At 37.4% G+C, this 20,606-nt stretch overlaps 2 protein-coding genes and 1 long non-coding RNA gene across 3 annotated transcripts in view; 1 reads left to right on the top strand and 2 right to left on the bottom strand.

Moving 5' to 3' along the window:
- The window catches only part of HNF4A (hepatocyte nuclear factor 4 alpha), a 70,794-nt gene extending 64,374 nt beyond the window's left edge, over positions 1-6,420 (bottom strand). Inside the window, exon 1 of the mRNA XM_039351285.1 lies at positions 5,958-6,420. Coding sequence (XP_039207219.1) covers positions 5,958-6,009 — 52 coding nt within the window. The 5' untranslated portion in view covers positions 6,010-6,420. The remainder of the gene's footprint in view (positions 1-5,957) is intronic.
- Positions 1-7,545, top strand: part of LOC120311603 — a 35,125-nt gene extending 27,580 nt beyond the window's left edge. Inside the window, exon 3 of the long non-coding RNA XR_005557669.1 lies at positions 7,268-7,545. This is a non-coding gene — a long non-coding RNA (uncharacterized LOC120311603). The remainder of the gene's footprint in view (positions 1-7,267) is intronic.
- Positions 7,546-8,985: 1,440 nt separating this feature from the next.
- R3HDML (R3H domain containing like) lies at positions 8,986-19,399 on the bottom strand. The gene is made up of 5 exons (XM_039351930.1): positions 18,950-19,399; positions 16,296-16,414; positions 14,352-14,484; positions 11,236-11,351; positions 8,986-9,195 (listed from the first exon to the last, which is right to left on the bottom strand). The coding sequence occupies exons 1-5, from the start codon at positions 19,208-19,210 to the stop codon at positions 9,063-9,065; spliced, it is 762 nt and encodes a 253-aa protein (XP_039207864.1). The 5' UTR covers positions 19,211-19,399; the 3' UTR covers positions 8,986-9,062.
- Between the last annotated feature and the right edge of the window lie 1,207 nt (positions 19,400-20,606).

Here is a 20,606-nt window from a genome sequence, read left to right as displayed (position 1 = left end):
AATAAAACATAAGACACATCACTGCATTTTCAAGAGTTGTGTATATTATATTTATTGCACATTCTGTGGGCTTGATAGAAAATTGGAAAATTTTGTTTGCTATAGAATTGCACTAGAATCTTAATTTCCTTTCAGCTTATGAAATTTATTCACAAACACACAAACAAAGCTGACCTTTTGACTTACAATAGAAGTATTTTTTTCATTAGTTTATACTAACTGCCACATAATTGGTACCCCAGAATTAATGTCTTGTAGGCATTTTGATACCATCCATTTAATGCATGCTAAATTTGGAAAATGAATTGCAACTATTCACTGTGGCTATAGTCTGATGCTGTCAAAATTATTCTTTCAACACCAGTCAGCAGTGTCCGCAGTGGGAATCAAAATGTTTAAAATGGTGACTATAATCACACAATTAAAGCCCCCTCCCCCATTTACATCCAGTCTTTCTCCTCTGCCATCAGAAATTAAAAGTTATACATGACCCCTTACAGGTTTGTTTTATCTCTTTGGGTTCAATATCTCAATCGCTGTTGTAACAATACATTGTACTAATCCATATCAATGAATTTGGCATTTAAAAAAGCTGACTGGGAGGTGGGAGATCCAGATTCAAATATCCATTTAATCATACTACTCTCTGAGGTTCTATATCATAGGATAAATGTGAGAAAAGAGTATACAGGAAAATTAAGCCTAGGCAAAATGATAACACAAACTTTCTAGTTGCTTATTAATTAGATGTAACTTCAAAAAATCCCAGCATTTTCCTCATTTCCCTCCCCTACCAATTTCCCATTGGATTATGCTTTTTAAACCCCTAAGCTGAAACATTTTCCTTTTTTATTGAAGCCGGACAAAATGTTTTACTAATTAACTAAGGTGGCGAGGTGGCGCAGCAGTTAGAGTGCAGTACTGCAGGCCACTTTAGCTGACTGTGTTCAGCAGGTCAGCGGTTCAAATCTCACCGGCTCAAGGTTGACTCAGCCTTCCATCCTTCCGAGGTAGGTAAAATGAGGACCCAGATTGTTGGGGGCAATGTAAAATATATATATACAGTGCTTACTGGTGTACACCGCTTAGAGAGTGCTTGCACTTAAAGCGGTATATAAGTCTCATAAATAAATAAATAAACTAAGGGTATGTTTCATCTTGTAAAGAAAAAAGGAGTTCTAGACGTTGCCCTTTTCTAATGATTCTGGATGTCTCCAGCTTGTTTAATAATAATAATAATAATAATAATAATAATAATAATAATAATAATAATAAAGTTGGAAGGGACCTTGGAGGTCATTAGTCCTCCCTACTCAGGCAGGAAACCCTATACCATTTTGGACAAATGGCTGTCCAGTCTCTTCTTAAAAACTTCCAGTGTTGGAGCATTCACTGCTTCTGGAGGCAGGTTTGCCTGACACCATCACCTAAAATTGTAATTCCTTCAGTCAGAAAACAAAGAGACTTCCAAAGTTATAGAAACCAAACAAAATCACCTTTTTGCACTATATTGGCTTCACAATAGCATCAAATTTCAAATCTGACAAAAAACAGAAGGGGAGTCCCACCTGGTAGCATAGCTATCCCAAAACCATTTGTTGCAATTTAGCCAGAGAAACCTAATTGTGGTGTGCAGAATATTACTTTAAAGATGATAGTAGGAGAAAATTATTCAATAGGTGACTTGAAAGAATCATATTGAACATACATTTAAATCCATTTTCATGTTTATCCTGGCCTTACCTCACCAACTTTATAGCAGATTTTCTGGCATGTTGTCCCAGGCACAAAGTGCTTCATTCACAATCAGAAAGGAAAATTAAAGGCAAACACACTACAGTCAATGATATGAGAAAATCACAGGAAATGAACACATGCTAAGGGTGTCCCTCACCTTTGTGCAGAAAGGCAACATTATAGTTGAACAGGTTCCAGATTTTCTCCTAACAAGAACAATACAAAGGTGCTTTATTTATTTATTTTTTTGGCAACTTCCAGGGAAGAAGAAGCAAACTGAAGATAGCTCCACTAAAAGTGGAGACAATGAACCTAGCAGAATGAAGGGCCATCAAATACACTGACTTGAAATTATCCACCAGTGCCCCACTCAATTGTTTCTTGCAAGGAGACTGCAATACAGTGGTCTCTGGCAGGTTTAGACCGCTGGGACATGAGGGAATACACATCTTTTTGGTCCAATTGTGGTTAATGGTTTCAAAAAGATCATTGGGTCCATATACTTTCTTTTCTAATCACTTTTGGAAATTGCTTGTTTTAGCTATTAGGAACCTTTGAAACAAGAAGGTTTTTAGTACTGGATGAGTTTCCTTCAATCCTCCACAAAAGAAGTTTTAAATACAAATGTAAGGATTAAAAATAAATACATATACATTATATTTGGAATAAAAAACTAAAGGAGGATTAGAACTTTGATTTTGGAAAGTTAGAAAACAAAGGGTCCAGATGGATTTGAAATAAAAATTTGGAATTAATTACAAGAATCCTTCCCTTGAGAAAAGGCTTTTGTTTCAAATTCTCTTTTTAAAAAACTGATGGATGAGACTTTGGTTGAACATCAGAGGCAATCAAAAAGAACTAAAGTTTTCAGTTAAAGGAGAAGAACACTTAAATTTGATTTACCAATACAGAATATTAAATTGAAGGATATTTTTGAAAAAATGGACCCAGAAATTAACTTTAAAAGTGTCTGTTACTATAAATAGTGTTAAAAAGGTGTTATGGTAGAATTTTACATACAAGACTGAGCCTGATGAAAAAGTGAATTTTAAAATGACAGGTTACAAGAAAACAGAAATGATGCGGAAAACATGCTATCCTGAAATTGGCTAATGTCTCAATAATTAAAAATCATATTACAAATAACAAACCAAAGAGTGACCTGGATAACTTTCCTATAGTGAATTTACAAAGGAGACTTGTTAAAGCTTTGAAGAAATTTGTCAGAAGGGATAAATAAATAATGAAAAGAAATCAAGTTCTAGGACATTATTTGAAGGGGTTAAAGATCAAGGTTATTAAAAGTAGGAATGTTAAGTTGGTTTATTTGATCAATGTTAAAAGAAGATGTGTTATTTAATCTCTGGTAACCCTTAATGGACTTTTACTGATCAGAACTGAATAAATAAGACTTTGTTTATAGATATGAGATAGAATACAGGAAGAAGAAATTATTTATTGTATTTTAAGAGAAGGTGATAAGTTACTGAAATTGTTTATATTTGTTATGATAAAAGAGAAGTCATTTCTTTATATATGTTTCTCTACTATATTCTTACTTTTTCTTTGCTATTTTTCTATTTTTTCTTTCTTTTATCCACTTTTTATTTTTATTCATACTAGTTTTTATCTTTTTAGTTGAAATTTTAAATAATTATATTTAAATAATCAAAAAGAACAATCCAAAGGTAAAGATGATCTTATTTTTAGACAACACCTTCTTGCTACAGCGGGACAACTCTTCCTTTGGAACTATGAAGTTCTCTTTCACTATCAGAGCCAGCTTCATCCCACCTATATATTACATTGTTTATAGCAGGGGTCCCCAACCCCTGGTCTGCAGACTGGTACTGGGCTGTGGGCACTTAGGAACCGGGCCACACAGCTGAGGTGCACTGAAAGTGCGTCTTCCACCACCAGGAATGTGGAACTCTGCAGGGGTCTGTGCAGGGGTGGGAGAGTGGCAGGGCAGAAGCTGTCTTGCTCAGTGCAAGGTCCTCCAATGGCTGTGCTTGCAACTGATTTGCAACATCTAAGCTCCACGTTCTTCCTTCTCTCCCTCTTCCTGCTTCTTCTGCTGTCTCTCCTTTTGTCTCCACCTCCTCCTCCCAGTCCTGCTCCCTCTTCCTCCTGCTGCTTCTTTTTCCTCCTCCTCTTCTTCCTCACTTCCCTCCTCTCCCCCTCCTGGCACCCCAGCTGGGCTCACGCTCCCTTCATGCAACTCTCCAAATTTGCAAGACAAACATGTGCCAGCCCAGCTTGCAACCAGACGCTCCCCCAAAGCCTCATTGGTGGCACCCCGCAAGGTATGTGTGTGTGAGGGTATCTTTCTCAGGGTGCAAATAAGGGTAGGGAGAAGCTACCTTTCACTTTAAGCACTGCGTTTCCCAGGGATTCTCTCATCTGCACCTTTTCTAAGACCACCGGGCTCATTGAACTGGATTTTTTTTTATTTTGATACTCCAGGTGCCTCGTGTTTTGGCAACATCCTGCCTGCTTTTCAATGTTTAATTTGGTATATAGTACTAGCTATATACATAAAATGATACATCATGGGTGTCCAACCTTTTGGCTTGTCTGGATTTCACTGAGTGAAAAGGAATTGTCTTAGGCCACATATAATATATATATTATAGTTAATGCATATAAATATAGTTAAAAACCACATAGCAATGTTAAAAGTTTACAATCTTGTGGAGTCACAAGACCTCCTACCTGAGCTATATTGCTCTGAAGAAGGGTGAGTCTTTATGTCAGATGACTAGATGCTCACACAGATCTAAGGTTGCAGCCCTTGAAGCTCTAGATCAGCCTGCTAGGCTTACAATTAGGTGGAGTTAACATATTGCATTAAGCCATTGGTTAATTATGGTTTAATTAACTAATTAGAGTCAAAAGAATAGCTGAGGTATACATTATGGCTGGGTTCATACAGCATGCTAAATCTAGACCATCTTATGGGGTGTGCTTGGGGATGACTAGAATACAATGCTTTACATAAATATAAATTGGTAAGTACTATGTAAGAAAAAATACAGATTACCACTATCTGTAGCAAAGTGTTATGTGAACCAGATCAAGTCTTAGTGTCCAGCAGAAATCTCACTAACTTCTGAGATTCAATTCCAAACATTTATTTTTCTCATCATCAACATAATATAGGTTCATGCAACAAGCAAAGCATAATATTATTTGTTTAATTCAAGTTTAGCAAGTTGTGATTTGTAGTGATTGGTTGCCTATATCCAGCCATTGCGATTTATTCAATAAATCATAATTTATTAATATAAAATATACAATATGCAAGTATTATGATTAACATAACAAAAATCCTTATTCCAGTAGGTTGTAACTTTGGGAGTGGGTGGGTTTAGTTTTGTTGATTAAAGAAGTGTTTATAACTTGCCACTGTTGTAAACAAAGGACAATGGGCAACACAATACGTATTGGGAGAATCTTTTCTGCGCATGTTTATTCACAAGAAATCCATGAGCAAAACAGGACTGGTGCATGGGTACATGGTGCATAGGTACATAGCTCAGACAGAAAAGTCGTTAATGATCATCTTTACTGACAACAAATACATTATGCGTATAAATATGAGGTTAACCATTCAGCCCATCTCAGAAATCATAACTAGAAATATAAGTGTGATTTTATGCCATTTGAACAGCACAGTGCAGTCCTTCCATATATATCAATTCAGAAATCAGTCTCATTGAGAAAAATCTACATTCATTTGCAAAGTTTTGTGAGAGGTTTGACATGGTCTCTCTCTTACACACAGACACACACACAAGAGCAAGGTATAAATTTCAATATGCATTTGAAAAGCCTGCTTTTGTTCCGGTCTCAGATCTAAGGTTAGCTGAGCTTAGTTCCTAACCTCTTTTCCTGCTGGTTTTAGATTAAACTACTGTTTTTGGCAAATTCATTCTCACTTCGAAAACAAAATAGACTCAGATTAAGGAATGCTTGTTCGTTTTTCAAGTCAAGGGCAGCAGTGCTGCTTCTCCAACAGACTAAGAGGAAGCCAACCACAGGGAATCCGAGACCATGGACAGCCAGGAAATGCGTGTTGGCCTAATGTATAAGGTCTCCCTAGATCAACAACAAACAGCAGGATTTGTCGGCCCTGAGTGTACACAGCTTTGCTCAACCACTGAACGTCTCTCTTCAAAAACAAGAAAAGATAGGCAGACAGGAGCCTGTGTACTCACCATACGGAGGGGCTTCCATCTTAGCACTTAGCTGTGTGCTTACATTGACCATTTCTCATCAGTATAATTCTGAAGAAAATGGGAAAGTGTAAAATAACAAGAAAAGAAGCTGGGCGAGGGAGGGAGGGAGGAAGGGTGAGGAAACCTGCCTCGCCTGTTATCTTATTGATTCGCTTAATCAGGCCTAATGTGGGTGGAGATGTTAAATAGTAACCAAGCTAGTATGGAAACCAACTTGCAAGGTGCCGTCTGCCACGGTAGCTATAGTGACTGCTCCCAAGCTTGAAACTCAAACACGACTTTCCAGCACAATTTTGGGATTTCCACTGACACCTGGTTTCAGGCCCAGGGTGATCCCCTACGAAGAAAAAATGCTGTCGTCTGGATTCTCCCTGACAAAGAGGCACAGAGAAGCAATCCAGAACAGAGAAGCTGAAGGAACTCCCATGGGGAGGTGTGAATTAGGTCAGTTTTACAGCTGCTGAGACATGGGGCATTTTATTGCCCTCACCAAACAAACATGAAGAACAATGACTTTTGTGTGCAGACAAATGCAGATAGATCCCCATGCTGTCGCTGGGGATAAGCAGCCCATTTCTGTGGCCAGATCTGCATTTGTTTATAGGTAAAGAACAGACAGTAGTGAATGAGCTAGTGCCAGGCTCTGTGTAGTATGTAAATAAATCAGGGTGTGTATGTTGTCTGATTGTGCTTATGCATGATGGAGGGCTGGTGCTACCTTTGTATTAGTTGCTCTGGCCCATATTCAATGAGTTTTTCTAAAATGAATGTGTGGCATTTCAACCATGCTGCCAGTGTATTTGCATATCACACACATAATGCATGCACACACATGCACACCCATCCACTCACAGACATATAAGAGCAACATAATCAATTTAATCTTAAAATACTGAAAAAATGCAAACAAAATCACATAAAACCCAGAAATTATTTTTAACAGTCAAAGCAGTTGCAAGCAGAACTGCCCTGCCTGTATTAGTTTTGATATTAGCGGGTCCATGTTGGGATTTTTTTTGTTTGATGGGATGGTGGAACTTCTGCTGAATGCATGTATACAGGTAGTCCTCGACTTATGACCACAATTGAGTCCAAAATTTATGTTGCTAAACAAGACTGTTGTTAACTGCCTAAATACAGGACCTTATTTTTCTCACCACTGAACTGCAACTTGTTAGATAGGACCCAATGTTCTGTCTGTCAAGATCCTTCTAAATCTTGAATCTATCTTCCAAAATGTTAGAAATTCCCCCTAGTTTGATCAGTTCTTCTTCTATCTCCTCATCTAGATCATTTATGAAGAAGTTGAAGAGCAATGGGCCCAAGACAACCTTGAGGTGCCCCGCTGCATGCTTCCCTCCATGCAAATATAGTTCCACTGAGGACTACATGCTGAGTGTGGTTGGTCAGCTGACTGTGAATCCATCTAGTAGTGGTACTCTCTATCCCACATTGTTCTATCTTATCAAGAAGTAGGCTGTGGTCTATTTTGTCAAATGAACTCCAAGCATTTCTCTGATTCACTAATTTGTCAAGGTTCTTTAGAAATAAATCTTTATTGTTGAGAGCCTTTGCATATATCAATGTTTTCTGGAAGGAAGGAAGGAAGGAAGGAAGGAAGGAAGGGAGGGAGGGAGGGAGGGAGGGAGGGAGGGAGGGAGGAAGGGTTTCTGGTGCTCCCTGCCAAACCCCAAAAGGAAACTCAATGGGAAGCTGGCAGGAAGTTGAAAATTGCTCCTGTTCTCATGCTTTTTTGCCCACCCTGGGTCGTTCTGTTTCTCTGTTTAGGTAAGGAAATATTTCTGAAATGAAAACTCATGGGTACACAAATTGTTTAGTGCTTAATCAAATCAGATAAAATAAATGTTATATGAATGAGGCAAACACAATGAATGGTGAATGCACTGTTTTAATGCAATCCATTAAACAACCCACCCAAAAGGTTAATGATTTTACTGAGAACTATGTCCTTTATATATGTCCAGCATATATATAAAATAATCAGGATGATATTCTTACTTAATCTAGGAGACACATTTTGGCAAAACACACGAACGTTTGCTATGTGCAAATCAAAGGTGGATTTTTGTCATCAGATCTAAGTGAAACATTATTGCAGAGAATGAAATGGCAATTGAAGTATATTTTCTTTTAAAAATTAAAAAATCAAACTAATTAGAATAATTGTGAATAATGGAGGAATAAAAATAATTAGTATATTCAATTGTTAGTTAAAAGCAGAAGAAACAAGGACTATAATAAGAGTGAAAGTTAATCAAATGTTATAACTTGACTGCATGATTCAGACAAAAGCAAAAATACCTTGATAGGGAAGAAGTAGTAGGTGATCAAATTAACTTTAAAAATATTCAAACCTTGCATCAATATTATATTTACTGGCTAAAATGTGGCGTTATTTATTGTTACCTTTATATCACACCTTTTCTCTGGGAGCTCAAAGTGTTAAGGAGAGCTCCACTCATTTTACCATAACAGGAATATCCCTGTAAGAAAGGTTACTATGAAAAATAATGTGTTCCATGGTTGAGTGTGGACTTCAACCTTTATCTCCTCAGTCCAACAGCATATGCACTACCCTGGTCTCAGTTGTAAATCATAAATACTTTTCCTGTTGATTCTTTAAATGCCTCCAGGGAATGCCTAGAGTTACACTTACTTGTTAGTTTAAATGCTCCCTGATGCCTGTCAAATTGTCTTCCCTCTGTTACTTACAATGGCATAATCCTACAACAAATAAAGAAATGAGATTAAGAATGCAGAATAAACAAGATCTAAGAATTTATCCCCTACTTAACATTATGAGAAATGCTGGCTCTTGAGCATGTCTATGAATGTCAAAATATATTTGGAGCTGTATTATGGTTTAGAAGATGGGGGAAGGGTGGATGGCTAGAGAAAGAAATTTAGAATTTATATAAATGAAGGCATATTTATAAGTAAAGTATTTATAAGTAAAAATTAGACAGCTGTTTTACACTTGGCCCAATCTTCTATCATCTCCATCAGTGAGTGTTTCTTCCACAATTTCAATATAGTGGGGAGCTCAAGGCACACATGCTATGTTCAGAACCAACCAATTCTGTTGGATTTAAATCCCAAATAACACATGTTGTTGCTGCAGGTGCCTCCATAACTAGGTGGGCAGGCTGAACAAGGTTTTCCCATTTTGTAAGGTGCTTCTCCTATCCAATTGCCCCTGTAAACAAAGAAAAGCAAAATGCATGAGCAATACTTTTGTCCTGGGTACTACACTGATGCATATTATTATCCCCCTTTTTTTCTTTTTTTATGCCTTCACGTCAGTGCTGATTCCTAGCAACTGCCTGGACAAGTCCCTGAAGTTTTATACTGGTGTAGGCTTTCAGGCTGTTATCTGTTGGGCACTGTTGAGCTCCAGGGTTTAGTGATCATGGTGTAGAAAACAAATTTCCTGACATTTCATTGGAAACCATGGCTGGCGTTTTGAGAGCAAATAGATCACATTGCCTCTGAAGATGCAAGATATGGTTGCTGGAAAATGTCAGGAAAACTGTTGTCTAAACCACAGTCACTAAATGCTGATGCTCAACACTGCCCTACAGTTTTCTTGGCAAGACAGCAGTTTGCCATTGCTTTCTTCACAGGACTAAGAGAGCAAAACTGGCTCAAGGTCACCTAGTTGGCTTCATGCCTAAGGTAAGACTAGAACTCAGTCTCCTGTTTTCTAGCCTGGTGCCTTAACCACAACACCAAACTGACTCTTAGGAGACTCTTACAAACTAGTACATTATTCAGAATGACCTAAGTAAGATGGGTGATATAGATAGAAATAGAGAAATGGAAGGAAGGAAGGAAGGAAGGAAGGAAGGAAGGAAGGAAGGAAGGAAGGAAGGAAGGAAGGAAGGAAGGAAGGAAGGTTTATTTCATCCCCTGACATTTGTATGGGAATTATTTATTATGAGAGAAACTCTTCTCCATGATACCTAGACTTCATTGTTGAACAAGATCAACTGGTCACCATTGATATAGACTGGCACAGTAGCAACCCAAGCAAGAAACAAACAAGAAGGATTAAAGATGCTGCTGTCTCTCTGTATTAGGAATAACTGAACGCCTTTCCCCACTCTTATAGTAAAAATATTTTAACTTCCCCCTCACTGCAGCATATGCTATATTCTGCCATACCCTCATATTGCCTTTGTCTCATTCTTGTCATATAGTTCAGGCAGTTTAAGTCATCCTGAAGTGTTCCAGTTTTAATTGTTTTCCTTTTCTCTCAACATCATTTTTGCCATGGATGCAGTCTGGCATGCCTCACCAATGATGCAATTGCCAATACAGTATGATCAGTGGTTGGGATATGCCCAGCTCTGATGGGTCACTTTAGCCTGCAATGACCATGCTTCTTCCCTTCCAGTCATTAATCCTAGCATCCTCCTGGGACTTTCATGGTCATTTTGGCTTAGGCTGCAAGAGAGACTGGATACAAGTGGGAAAAGGGCCTGAATAATCTTACTCAGGGCCAACATGGCAAACATCACTGACATTCAGGCAAGATTAACAGCGGCAGATCCAGACTAGTACATCAATCAGAGATGCAATGAGCCAGAAACAATAGGCAAATTATGGGCTACTTTGAGTATTATTTGCTGAGTTTATTTTCTGTAGTACAGTAATGTCCAGAGTTTTGTAAACAGTATTGAGAGGCCATAGTCTGACGAAGAAATTACAGTATATGGACTGCTCCTTAAATTATAAGAATTCCCACAAACTCTATCTTTAAATATGAAGGATATTTGAAAGTATATGATATTACAATGATGAACAAGAGCTTTACCCTTTTCCCTCTGGACATTTTCAATCCTAAATAATTCATTGCAAATTGGTTTCTTCCCCCATACACTCACATTTTACACAGAGATCCAGATTCAGAGAAATCTGCATATGTGTTGTAGTCTTTCTCTTTATGCCCTTTCCCTTACCATTTTTTCCTTCAAGGATATCTTGAGGGGAAGCACTATGGAATTCATCAAGAATAGTTCCATGATAATCTGTGTTCTACATTCTTCTCTCCCCTATAGCCTAATATTAATCCTTATGCAAATCCTAGTCTTGCTCTCTGTCAAGAATGAGTCTTTTTAAAAGTTAGCTTTTCTCAACTTAAAACTGAATTGTTGAAAACAATACCTGTAATTCCCCATAATTATGGAAGGCCACCATCCAACATATTCGTATGACACTCAACTAGGTTACTTACTTGATGGCATAATTGCACACTAAGTAGACTGCTTGCCGCCATATGTTGCCCCACACATTTATGTTGGTACAAGTGTGGACAGCACAGCCAATTCTGTTGCTGGAAGCCCACACCATCTGTTAGGAAGACATCAGCAAACTTTTGTAAGAGAGGTAGATCTAAAAACAGAAGACACATACTTTTGAATTCACCGAAAACTCTGGGATGCTTGTCTTTTACATAATGTGAAAGGTTTATTCAACAATGGTTATTAGCCCTAAATGGAATTTTTATATTCTCTGGATGGTACTATTAATATCCATCAGTTACTTTGGGATGGGGAAGCAGTAAGAAAATTGCTATTTAGTGATAACTGATATATAGTATTTCCTATATATCCATGATCCCTCAGTGCATTTCAAGAAGCATTTGGTTACCTGCTCAGGGCCTAGAAAATAGGACTGTACAGATTCTACATTACAGAACTTTTGATCTGTCTCAGCTGGACTTTTCCTGTGTTCTTTTTATGATATCCACTAAAGGTTATTGTCTAGGTCAGCCTTCCCTTAGTAGATGTTCTCCAGATATGTTGCACAGCAACTTCCAAAATTTAGAACCAATGGCCACGTTTACAGTTGATGATGGGAATAAGAAAAGACTGGTGAAGACTGATCTTTTTAACCAAACTCTGATGGATCTAATAAAAGTTTCAGGAAAGAAAGCACTGATAATGGGGAGAAGGGAAAGAAGTATGCTTGCTTCCCATGCTTAAAATTATGGAAATGTGAGATTACCATCTGGTGGATATTTAGCAGCATTTCAACATACCATTCTATTCTTGAACACACAGAGACAGGAAGAAAGGAACTGTTCAAAACATATATGAGTCAAATGTACCTTATTTGTTTGTTTGTTTTAAAGTTTATTGGCTGCTCACCTTACATCAGAATAACTCTAGGCAGCCTACAATCATAAAAATAAAGATGGTACAGAGCTACAGGATATAAATAAAATACTACAAAAAGCCAATACTGTGGCCCAATTAAAAGATGGAGGAGCAGGAGTGAAGGGGGGGGGGGATACTAACATATATATTCCTGACCCCAGATAGAATTTTATCTCCGTAGGACTTTAGCATCAGAATATACAGTAGTAGAGACTGACAACTTTTTCCAGCAAACATTGGAGGTAAACATTGCAAAAGAGTTGACAAAACTTTCATTTAATTCTGTATGAACTCTGATTCTCCAGACAGGAAATAGTATACTACTCCAAGACTGCCAACAATTTTAATTGCCACTGTTCTTGCATCATTAACAGCTTGATCCTCACATGTTGGTGAATAAAATGTCTGTCTGTATCTTAAAGAACTTTATTTTGCACTTTACCTTATGTGAATGGACATAACAGACTACCAATTTTAGCCTTATCCATTTTAAAACAATTCAATTCAGGGGGAAAAAGAATACAAAATTGGGCTCCGGAGGGCAACCTTAGCCATTAGGAAGGATTGACTGCTGAGGAGAGGGAGGAAATTTTATGAATATTACCAGTGAAGGATCACCATGTGCTATCAAGCAAGTGACATTCTTTTTTTCTTTTTTGTAAGAAAAACTGAAAGCAATGGATGAAAATTTCAATTACCATTGTTTACCAAAGAAAAGTGGAAAGCCATTGTAGAAAACTACAAGTGGAAAATGAAATTTCTGTTTCATAAAATTCCACAAATAATATAGGGAGATTACACAATAAAAGCTTTTCCTGCATGGACCCTAACAATCATGAAAAAGGAGGTCCATAACATTAATTAATGTTGGGGTATTTTACTTCTGCTTTAAGATGGAGGGGAACTATTTGCTGATCCACTTTGGACAACAAAGTGTCTGAAGACACTTAATATTGTGAAAGTTGTCTCAGAATCACAGATATTCCTAGATGGAAGCTTGTATGCATGATTTCAGGCCATTCTGTGGGTTTTAGGCACTTTGCTTTTCTCATCTTGCAAGTACATAGGAGTGGGGGGGAAGGTTTAAATAGAGGCAGTCTCAGGTGTTCACACAGAAAGAAAAATCATGTCTAGAAATGGAAAGAGTAAAAACAGGATTGCCAAATGATTGATTGAATAATCTGTGCTACCAGACATAAGAAGAAATGAATTATCTGTGGAATAAGTTCATCAAATTGACCATGTTCTTGAACAGGAGCATAAAATGAATAGTGATAATGCCCTAAATATAATTTTGGTCATGGATAGACCATCATACACAGCTGATTAAGGGTCCTGGATAAAGATCCATCCATCCAAAATGGCATCCATTTTTTCTTAAGGTTCACTAAATGACCATTTCAGTGTAGATGTAAACAGAAATGCCTGAACTTGTATTTATAAACATCTGGATAATTCTTTCTGGCTGGACTGTGATAATTATCCATCCCCTTTGATGTCAACCTGTTGTTCAAACATTTTTCTCTCAAAGTTGAAGGTATATAATCATATGATTAAAATGTATGTCCTATGTTCCAGATTTTTGTAATCTCTTTAATGGATAAAGAGAACACTTTGAGACTAAATCATTTCAACAGGAAAAAAATCATTTCAAAAAGAAAAAAAAAACTGAAAAAATATTGCATCCATCGATCTGCTTCATTTATGTAAAAAAGAGTGCAACTTGTGAATCAATGAATCAGTGGAAGAAGAAATGGATGGTCAATCCATCTTTGGAAATAAAATCTGTATGAGAATAGTTTATTGAGATTACAAACTATGTTCTGTAATGTGAAATACCCAAAAGCATTTGGTCAATCTGAACCAAATGGATTTTTCTTAATATTAGAAAATCCTCCATCCATTCAACTTTGCTTTTATGGTTACAAGTGTTAATATATGCACACACATATAAGGTGAATGAAGGGATCTGTATAAACTGATCTAAATTTCAATTTTTTTTTTACTCCTCAGAGACAATATTGTTCTGTAATGTCTAGTTAATGATCAGTTGTGATTTCAGTCTGATGTCAATACGTTAAATCTCTTGGAAAACTTGGTTTTGAAAAATGACATAGACAATTTAAACATAAGAAAAATAAATAAATATTTACCTAGCTATAATGACTGTAGACAGAAAATAAATATTTACCTGAGTATAGTGGCTGCAAACAGAACCGTTACATTTGGAAGGACATCTAGGCTTGCATTCATGGGGATAAGGAAATATGTAGTGTTGCTTCTCATAATACCAAGATTTTACTAAGTCCATCACTGAAAGATACCTACAGAGGACCATACATAGTATATGAACTATTCATTTCTTTTCATAAGAGAAGCAAAGGAATTTAATATCAAGATCATTTGACAAGGGAAAATGGCAGTTCCCCAAATCTTCCCACTTCTTTCTGGAAGCATATGGTGCCACATCTACATCTTTTCTCCCTCAAGAGATCAAATATGGGTATCTCTAGAAGCCACCACTAATAGTTGCAATCCCAACACAACTAGACAAACAAACTGATAGATGGAAGGATTAAAAACCTCTGGGCACTTTCCTCCACTTCCCTCCTTTGTCCATCCCCATTGTCAGGATAACTCAGCTGCCAATCAAACATCAATGTTGGACAGGACTTGCCAATGGGGGGGGGGGCAGACAAAATAATTTCTGGGCAGACAGGCAGCCAGAGGCCTTTCAAAGAAGAGGCTGAATAAACAAAGCCCAGAAGTGAAAGAGGCAGATGAAAGGATAGATGAAAAGAGGCAATAGGAAAAGAGGCTGCAACTAAGAAAAGTAGGAAGAGAGGAGTTTAAATCTTTCTCTCAGAATGACATGAGTCTTCAAACAGTTTCTCTCAGCTGGAACAAAGATTTGGAATAAGACAAGAAGAGTCCAGGAAATCCAGCCAGGAACAGACAAGGAGAAATGATGAAAAAAAAGAAAAGAAATTGACAGAAGTACAAAGCAGAAATTAAAGAATTTATAGAAAGTATTTAAAACAGAGAATGGGTTTATTATTAAGATTCACTTCTACAGTGTTGTAGGCATTTATAATTTACAATTTCTTATTTTATTTGTAAGTTTTCCTTTTTTAAAAATAAATATCTCTCCCCCTCCCACCCTTACTCCTCCAAAAAATTAGGAAAGGCAATATGCCATCTCTACTATCTTATGACAAAGAAAAAAAAAACCTAATGGGGCAAATTAAAAAAAGTCCTTTGCTTAACATAAACATTAAAGAATTCACAAACTGCTGATTATGAGACTATAGAAAGGAAAAGGAACAGCTGGAAGTATTCACACAGAAGTGTGAATACTGTAGCCATGCTTCCCACTAAAAAGTCTTAAAGACTGAACTATGGGCTCTGTGCAGCCACATCACCTATACTAGAAGTCTCCAACCCTTCCAGGCTTGCAGCCCAGAAGGAAGGTGAGCAGCTTGCAAATTGGTGTGTGCAAGTGTACATGCGCAAATGGGCCATGCACACCCACCTGGTGCTAGCAGCCCCATTCATGCATGTGCAAATGGGCCGCGCACACATGCCCAGTGCTAGCAGCCCCATTTACACATGCATAAATGGGCCATGCAAACCACCCAGTGCTACTAGCCCATTTGCAAATGCACAAATTTGTGTAATTGACGCATGTGCAAATGGGCCACACACACATGCCCAGTACTAGCAGCCCCGTTTACACATGCGTAAATGGGCCATGCAAACCCACCCAGTGCTAGCAGCCCCATTCGTGCCTGCATGCATGCAAAAATGGGGCCGCAGGTGCTAGTGTGAGTGGGGGGGAGTGCGTGCCTGCACACATGCATGTACCGACAACCATTTCTGCGGCCCACTGGCCCAGAGGCTGCAGTCCAGAGGTTGGGGACCCTTGACCTATACATATACTGAGATCATAAAGAAATGCATAATCAGAAAACCATAATTGATTTATTTGCTAAGGTTATATAAGACTGACTAGAGGTGGACTATCTTGTTAATCTGATTTTTTTTTTAATGAAGCAACTTCTTTAGAATTCTGCAAAATGTTTGGCTCTATTTGACATCACAAAACATCCAAGCATTGCTGAAAGGCACACCTTACCTGCCAGAGTGTATGGCAAGGTTTTGCCCAATCAATGTCATCAATTGTGGAGGTCCATGTTCCCATAGGCACCGTTTTGCCCATGCTTCTGCAGATCTGGCTAGCCTCTCATCCCATACCTTTCACGAGAAGTGAGAAAAATGAGAATATTAAAAAAACAACATATAACAGGCAGTTGGCTACAATGTAGATGATTCCTCCACATGTCTTAGACTTAATGCATGCCACAGAAAATACGGGAAAGATAAAATAAATATCCCCTGGAGGACAACGTTAGTATGAGTAAGATTTTTTTCTTCTCTTTTGGAATCTACATTTCTTTGGGTATAACCTGGCAAGGGCAAATATTTGCAGTTGGCTGATCCAGAACTACCTTCCTTCCTTCCTTCCTTCCTTCCTTCCTTCCTTCCTTCCTTCCTTCCTTCCTTCCTTCCTTCCTTCCTTCCTTCCTTCTTGGATGACAAGATATTTGAATGTGGATTACTTGCTTACAGAGATATTTTGAATACAGTACTAAGCTGAAAGTTGCTGGTTGTCTATCTCTGGCTGAAGAAGCATCAGCTATAGTGAGTAATATAATTTAACTTGAATTGCTTCATTTCAGGCTGAAAGCAGAAAATTATAGAGAATTTTAATGGATTTTAATGGATTTTAAATCATCTAGCTAGAAATTGAGTATGCCTAGAGATCTGCAAGGAGATCTTAATATTTCCTGCTTTTTTTCCTTAGCACAAGGCCATCCTACCATATTAGAGGTGACCACAATATGCAATTATTGTCCCAAATATTACCCGAGCACCATGCATATGCTTTTAAATTAATGTGCGCCTTTTGTAAACATCTGTTATTCTACCTCCAGATCATTTCACAGCTATTCCTCATCACTGCTTCCAGCCTCATAAATATATAATCCAGTGCCAGATAACAAAGCATACTCAAACAAAAACTATGATATATAATTTCAGATTTGATTTTAAGTCCTTAAACTGAATAATTAATGCTTTACCATATTACTTAAAAGTTTCATAAATATTTATAAGTTTCCTCTATTTAAGATAAGAATTTTTACCAAAGACATAACTCCCAAATGATTGCTGAAAAAATGAGATACACTCATGTATCTTCAGAAATTTCCCTTGCTACTTAACTAGTGAAAATGCAAATGTCTTTGCCTTTTTTCCTTATCTAGCCAATACAGTTACAAAACACAACTTTTTTTTTTTAAAAAAGCTCCACCTTAAATACATTGATGGACTACTCATATTTAGAACAGAATAGAACAGAATAGAATGATAGAGTTGGAAGGGACTTTGGAGGTCTTCTAATCCAACCCTCTGCTCAAGCAGGAAACCCTATATTGTTTCAGACAAATGGTTGTCCAATCTCTTCTTAAAAACTTCCAGTGTTGCACAATTCACAACTTCTGGAGGCAAGTTGTTCCACTGATAAATTGTTCTAACTGTCAGGAAATTTCTCCTTAGTTCTAGGTTGCTTCTCTCCTTGATTACTTTCCATCCATTGCTTCCTGTCCTGCCTTCAGGTGCTTTGGAGAATAACTTGACTCCTTCTTCTTTGTGGCAACCCCTGAGATTTTGGAACATTCTATCATGTCATCTCTAGTCCTTCTTTTAATTAATTAAATTAGTTTAATTTAATTAAAGTTAGTTTAATTAATTAAACTAGACATATCCAATTCCAACAACTGTTCTTTATATGTTTTATCCTCCAGTCCCCTAATCATCTTTGTTGCTCTTCTCTGTACTCTTTCTAGAGTCTCAACATCTTTTTTACCTCATGGCAACCAAAACTGGATGCAGTATTACAAGTGTGGTCTTACCAAGGTATTATAAAGTGGTATTAACACTTCATGTGATCTTAATTCTATCTCTCTGTTCATGCAGCCTATTTGACAAACTTAGTTTCATGTAATTCTCTAAATCAAAGCAAAGCTTTTATATATTGCATGAACCAATTACACTACTTTTTTCTTTCTTCAAAGACCAAATTGTCACAGCCAGAAACCATAGAGATATTTAGGTACATAGAAACATAAGGAACTGCTGATTCACTTAGGGCTGTTATAATTTTATTACAATATAGATTGACAAATAAAAGTTGAGAAATAATACTTTCCTACTGCACCAAGATACATGAGGAATTCTGACAAAATTCTGCATCCACTGTTCTTTAGCAGAGGAATCTTGCCAGAAAAAATGGGAATAATTATCCAAGCTACAGTGGAGTATCAGGACACTCCCCTGGTAATGAATGCAGATAACCAGGTTTGTGAGCTTGCTAAATGTTCTTATAGTAATTTTGTACAGACTGGCATGTTTTGTTTAGGTTACTAAAATACTTTGTTCAACTTTAAAAATAAAGCTTTGGGAAATTGGCAGAACTTTTGCACTACACCTCAAAGGAGCTGTCCACCAAACAATCAATTTACAGCAGACATGTCAAACTCGCGACGTCACGTGATGTCGCGCAACGTATTGGAACTTTTTCCCCATTGCCGGCAATGGGGTGGGCGCGGTTTCCTCATGATGCGTCCGGCCTAAGGGCCGGTAGTTTAACACCCCTGATTACAGTATATGTTTTCACAGTATCAATGTGCTGTTTTCAACCCCAAGTAGCAAGTATAAAAATAAACTTACCATATATTCCATGTTGGCAGCTGGAGGAGAAACCTGTGCCCGCACTTGGTTGTGGTAGCCCAAAAGGGTACTCATTTCCCTGGAAAAAATATAACGCTTCTTGCGAATCTTTGATACTCCATGGATAGAAATGTGTCTGGCGTCAGGGCTGCTGGAGGGGTAAAGAAGGTCAGTAGTATTGGGCAGCATGAAGAAGCTTGATTTCTGTATCACCCAGAAGATTAAGCCACTAAAATAGAACTGCATGCAGAAAGGAGTCATTTTAGGATTTGCACACTTTTTCTCTTGAACCAAATGTTTGATTTGGTTAATGCAATCAGATTGGAGACACCTTCTTGCTTCCTCTGCTTTATGTATCTAGAATAATCACAGACAATGTTTAATTTTTCATTTTACTGAAAACAAGACAAACGAATGAAATCTGAAATATATTAAAGACACTTGAGGAGAATAAAGTACAACGGTTTGGCTAATTTGAATTAATCAAATGACTGAAATTAGCTGTGAAATGTCTAGAGATGTTTTATCAGTGCTGCTTTTGAAGGAATATGCCCCCCCCCCTTGTCTATCCAAGAATGATATGATATACTGACATGGGCCTCCTAAAGTGATACTAACAGAATACTTCCAAATCAGTTTTTCCTCTGATTTCACAGGTAATACATTCGCTAAGCAAATCTGCTACATAAACTGAAATCATAGTAGGCAAAAATGTAAAACAAGAAAAATGTAAAAAGTGTGTTAAGAAAATGCAGAGGCTAATTCTTATTATACATAGGGAAATAAAACCAGCTTCTCATTCTTTTTTAACCCTAGAAAAAATATATATTTCTTGATATTCTCCAAAGAAGCTAATAAAAGGACATGCCCCAGACTACCTACCTTGAAGGCTGTGCCAAGAACAGCTGAGACATGTTAGTTGCTTCAGCAGCAGTTAACTCAAAAAGTGACCCTTACAAACAACCTGCACACAGACACATGTGGCAGACAGATTTAACACAGCCAATTCCAAGAAGTCTTTGATGGCAATCTGACGCATCTGAACTCTTGCCTTGGGAAAAGTTTTAAAGACTGAAAAGTGCTCAAATAGGCAATTTATGACTCTTTCCCTGTGTACACATGGCTTTGTTTCTACCACGTATCACTGCTTCTTAAGAATTATGAGGTTGGGAAAGCTGCAAAGGCTATCCAATTAATACACCACTAGTGCAATCCTAGACTTGTCTACTTGGAAGAAAACCCTAACTCTATGGAAGGTAGAAATTGGTCAGGAAAACAGGGACAAAACTCATCTTTAGAAAGGTAAAGTAGAAATACTCAGATAAGCCATTTCAAAATGAGGGATCTATGTTCCAAATTCTTAGTTCATGGCACCACTATCATTTGCCCTTGACTCCAGATTGATAATGTTGAGATGAAATAGTCTCACAACTGGAGCGATTGAACTGTTTTTATTTAATCTCTTTGCAAAAAATTATTCAAATCAATATCCCATATTACTGGGTTTACCCAAAACATTTCTCTGTGTTTTAGTGTGTTCTGTGAATCAAGCCAATATAGTTTATAAACAATGTTTTAGCTTAACATGCCAATAATTTTGAAAAAGGTGGATGCTGTAGTTTCAATCTATGATTATTAAAGCTGATTAATGTTTTGC

The sequence above is a fragment of the Crotalus tigris genome, unplaced genomic scaffold (assembly GCF_016545835.1).
Source record: "Crotalus tigris isolate CLP2741 ecotype Arizona unplaced genomic scaffold, ASM1654583v1 scf7180000018371.15429387391:27106975, whole genome shotgun sequence".
Taxonomy (NCBI): Eukaryota; Metazoa; Chordata; class Lepidosauria; order Squamata; family Viperidae; genus Crotalus; species Crotalus tigris.
The sequence above is the reverse complement of the archived record's forward strand: the minus strand, read 5'-3'. Positions and strand labels throughout refer to the sequence as shown.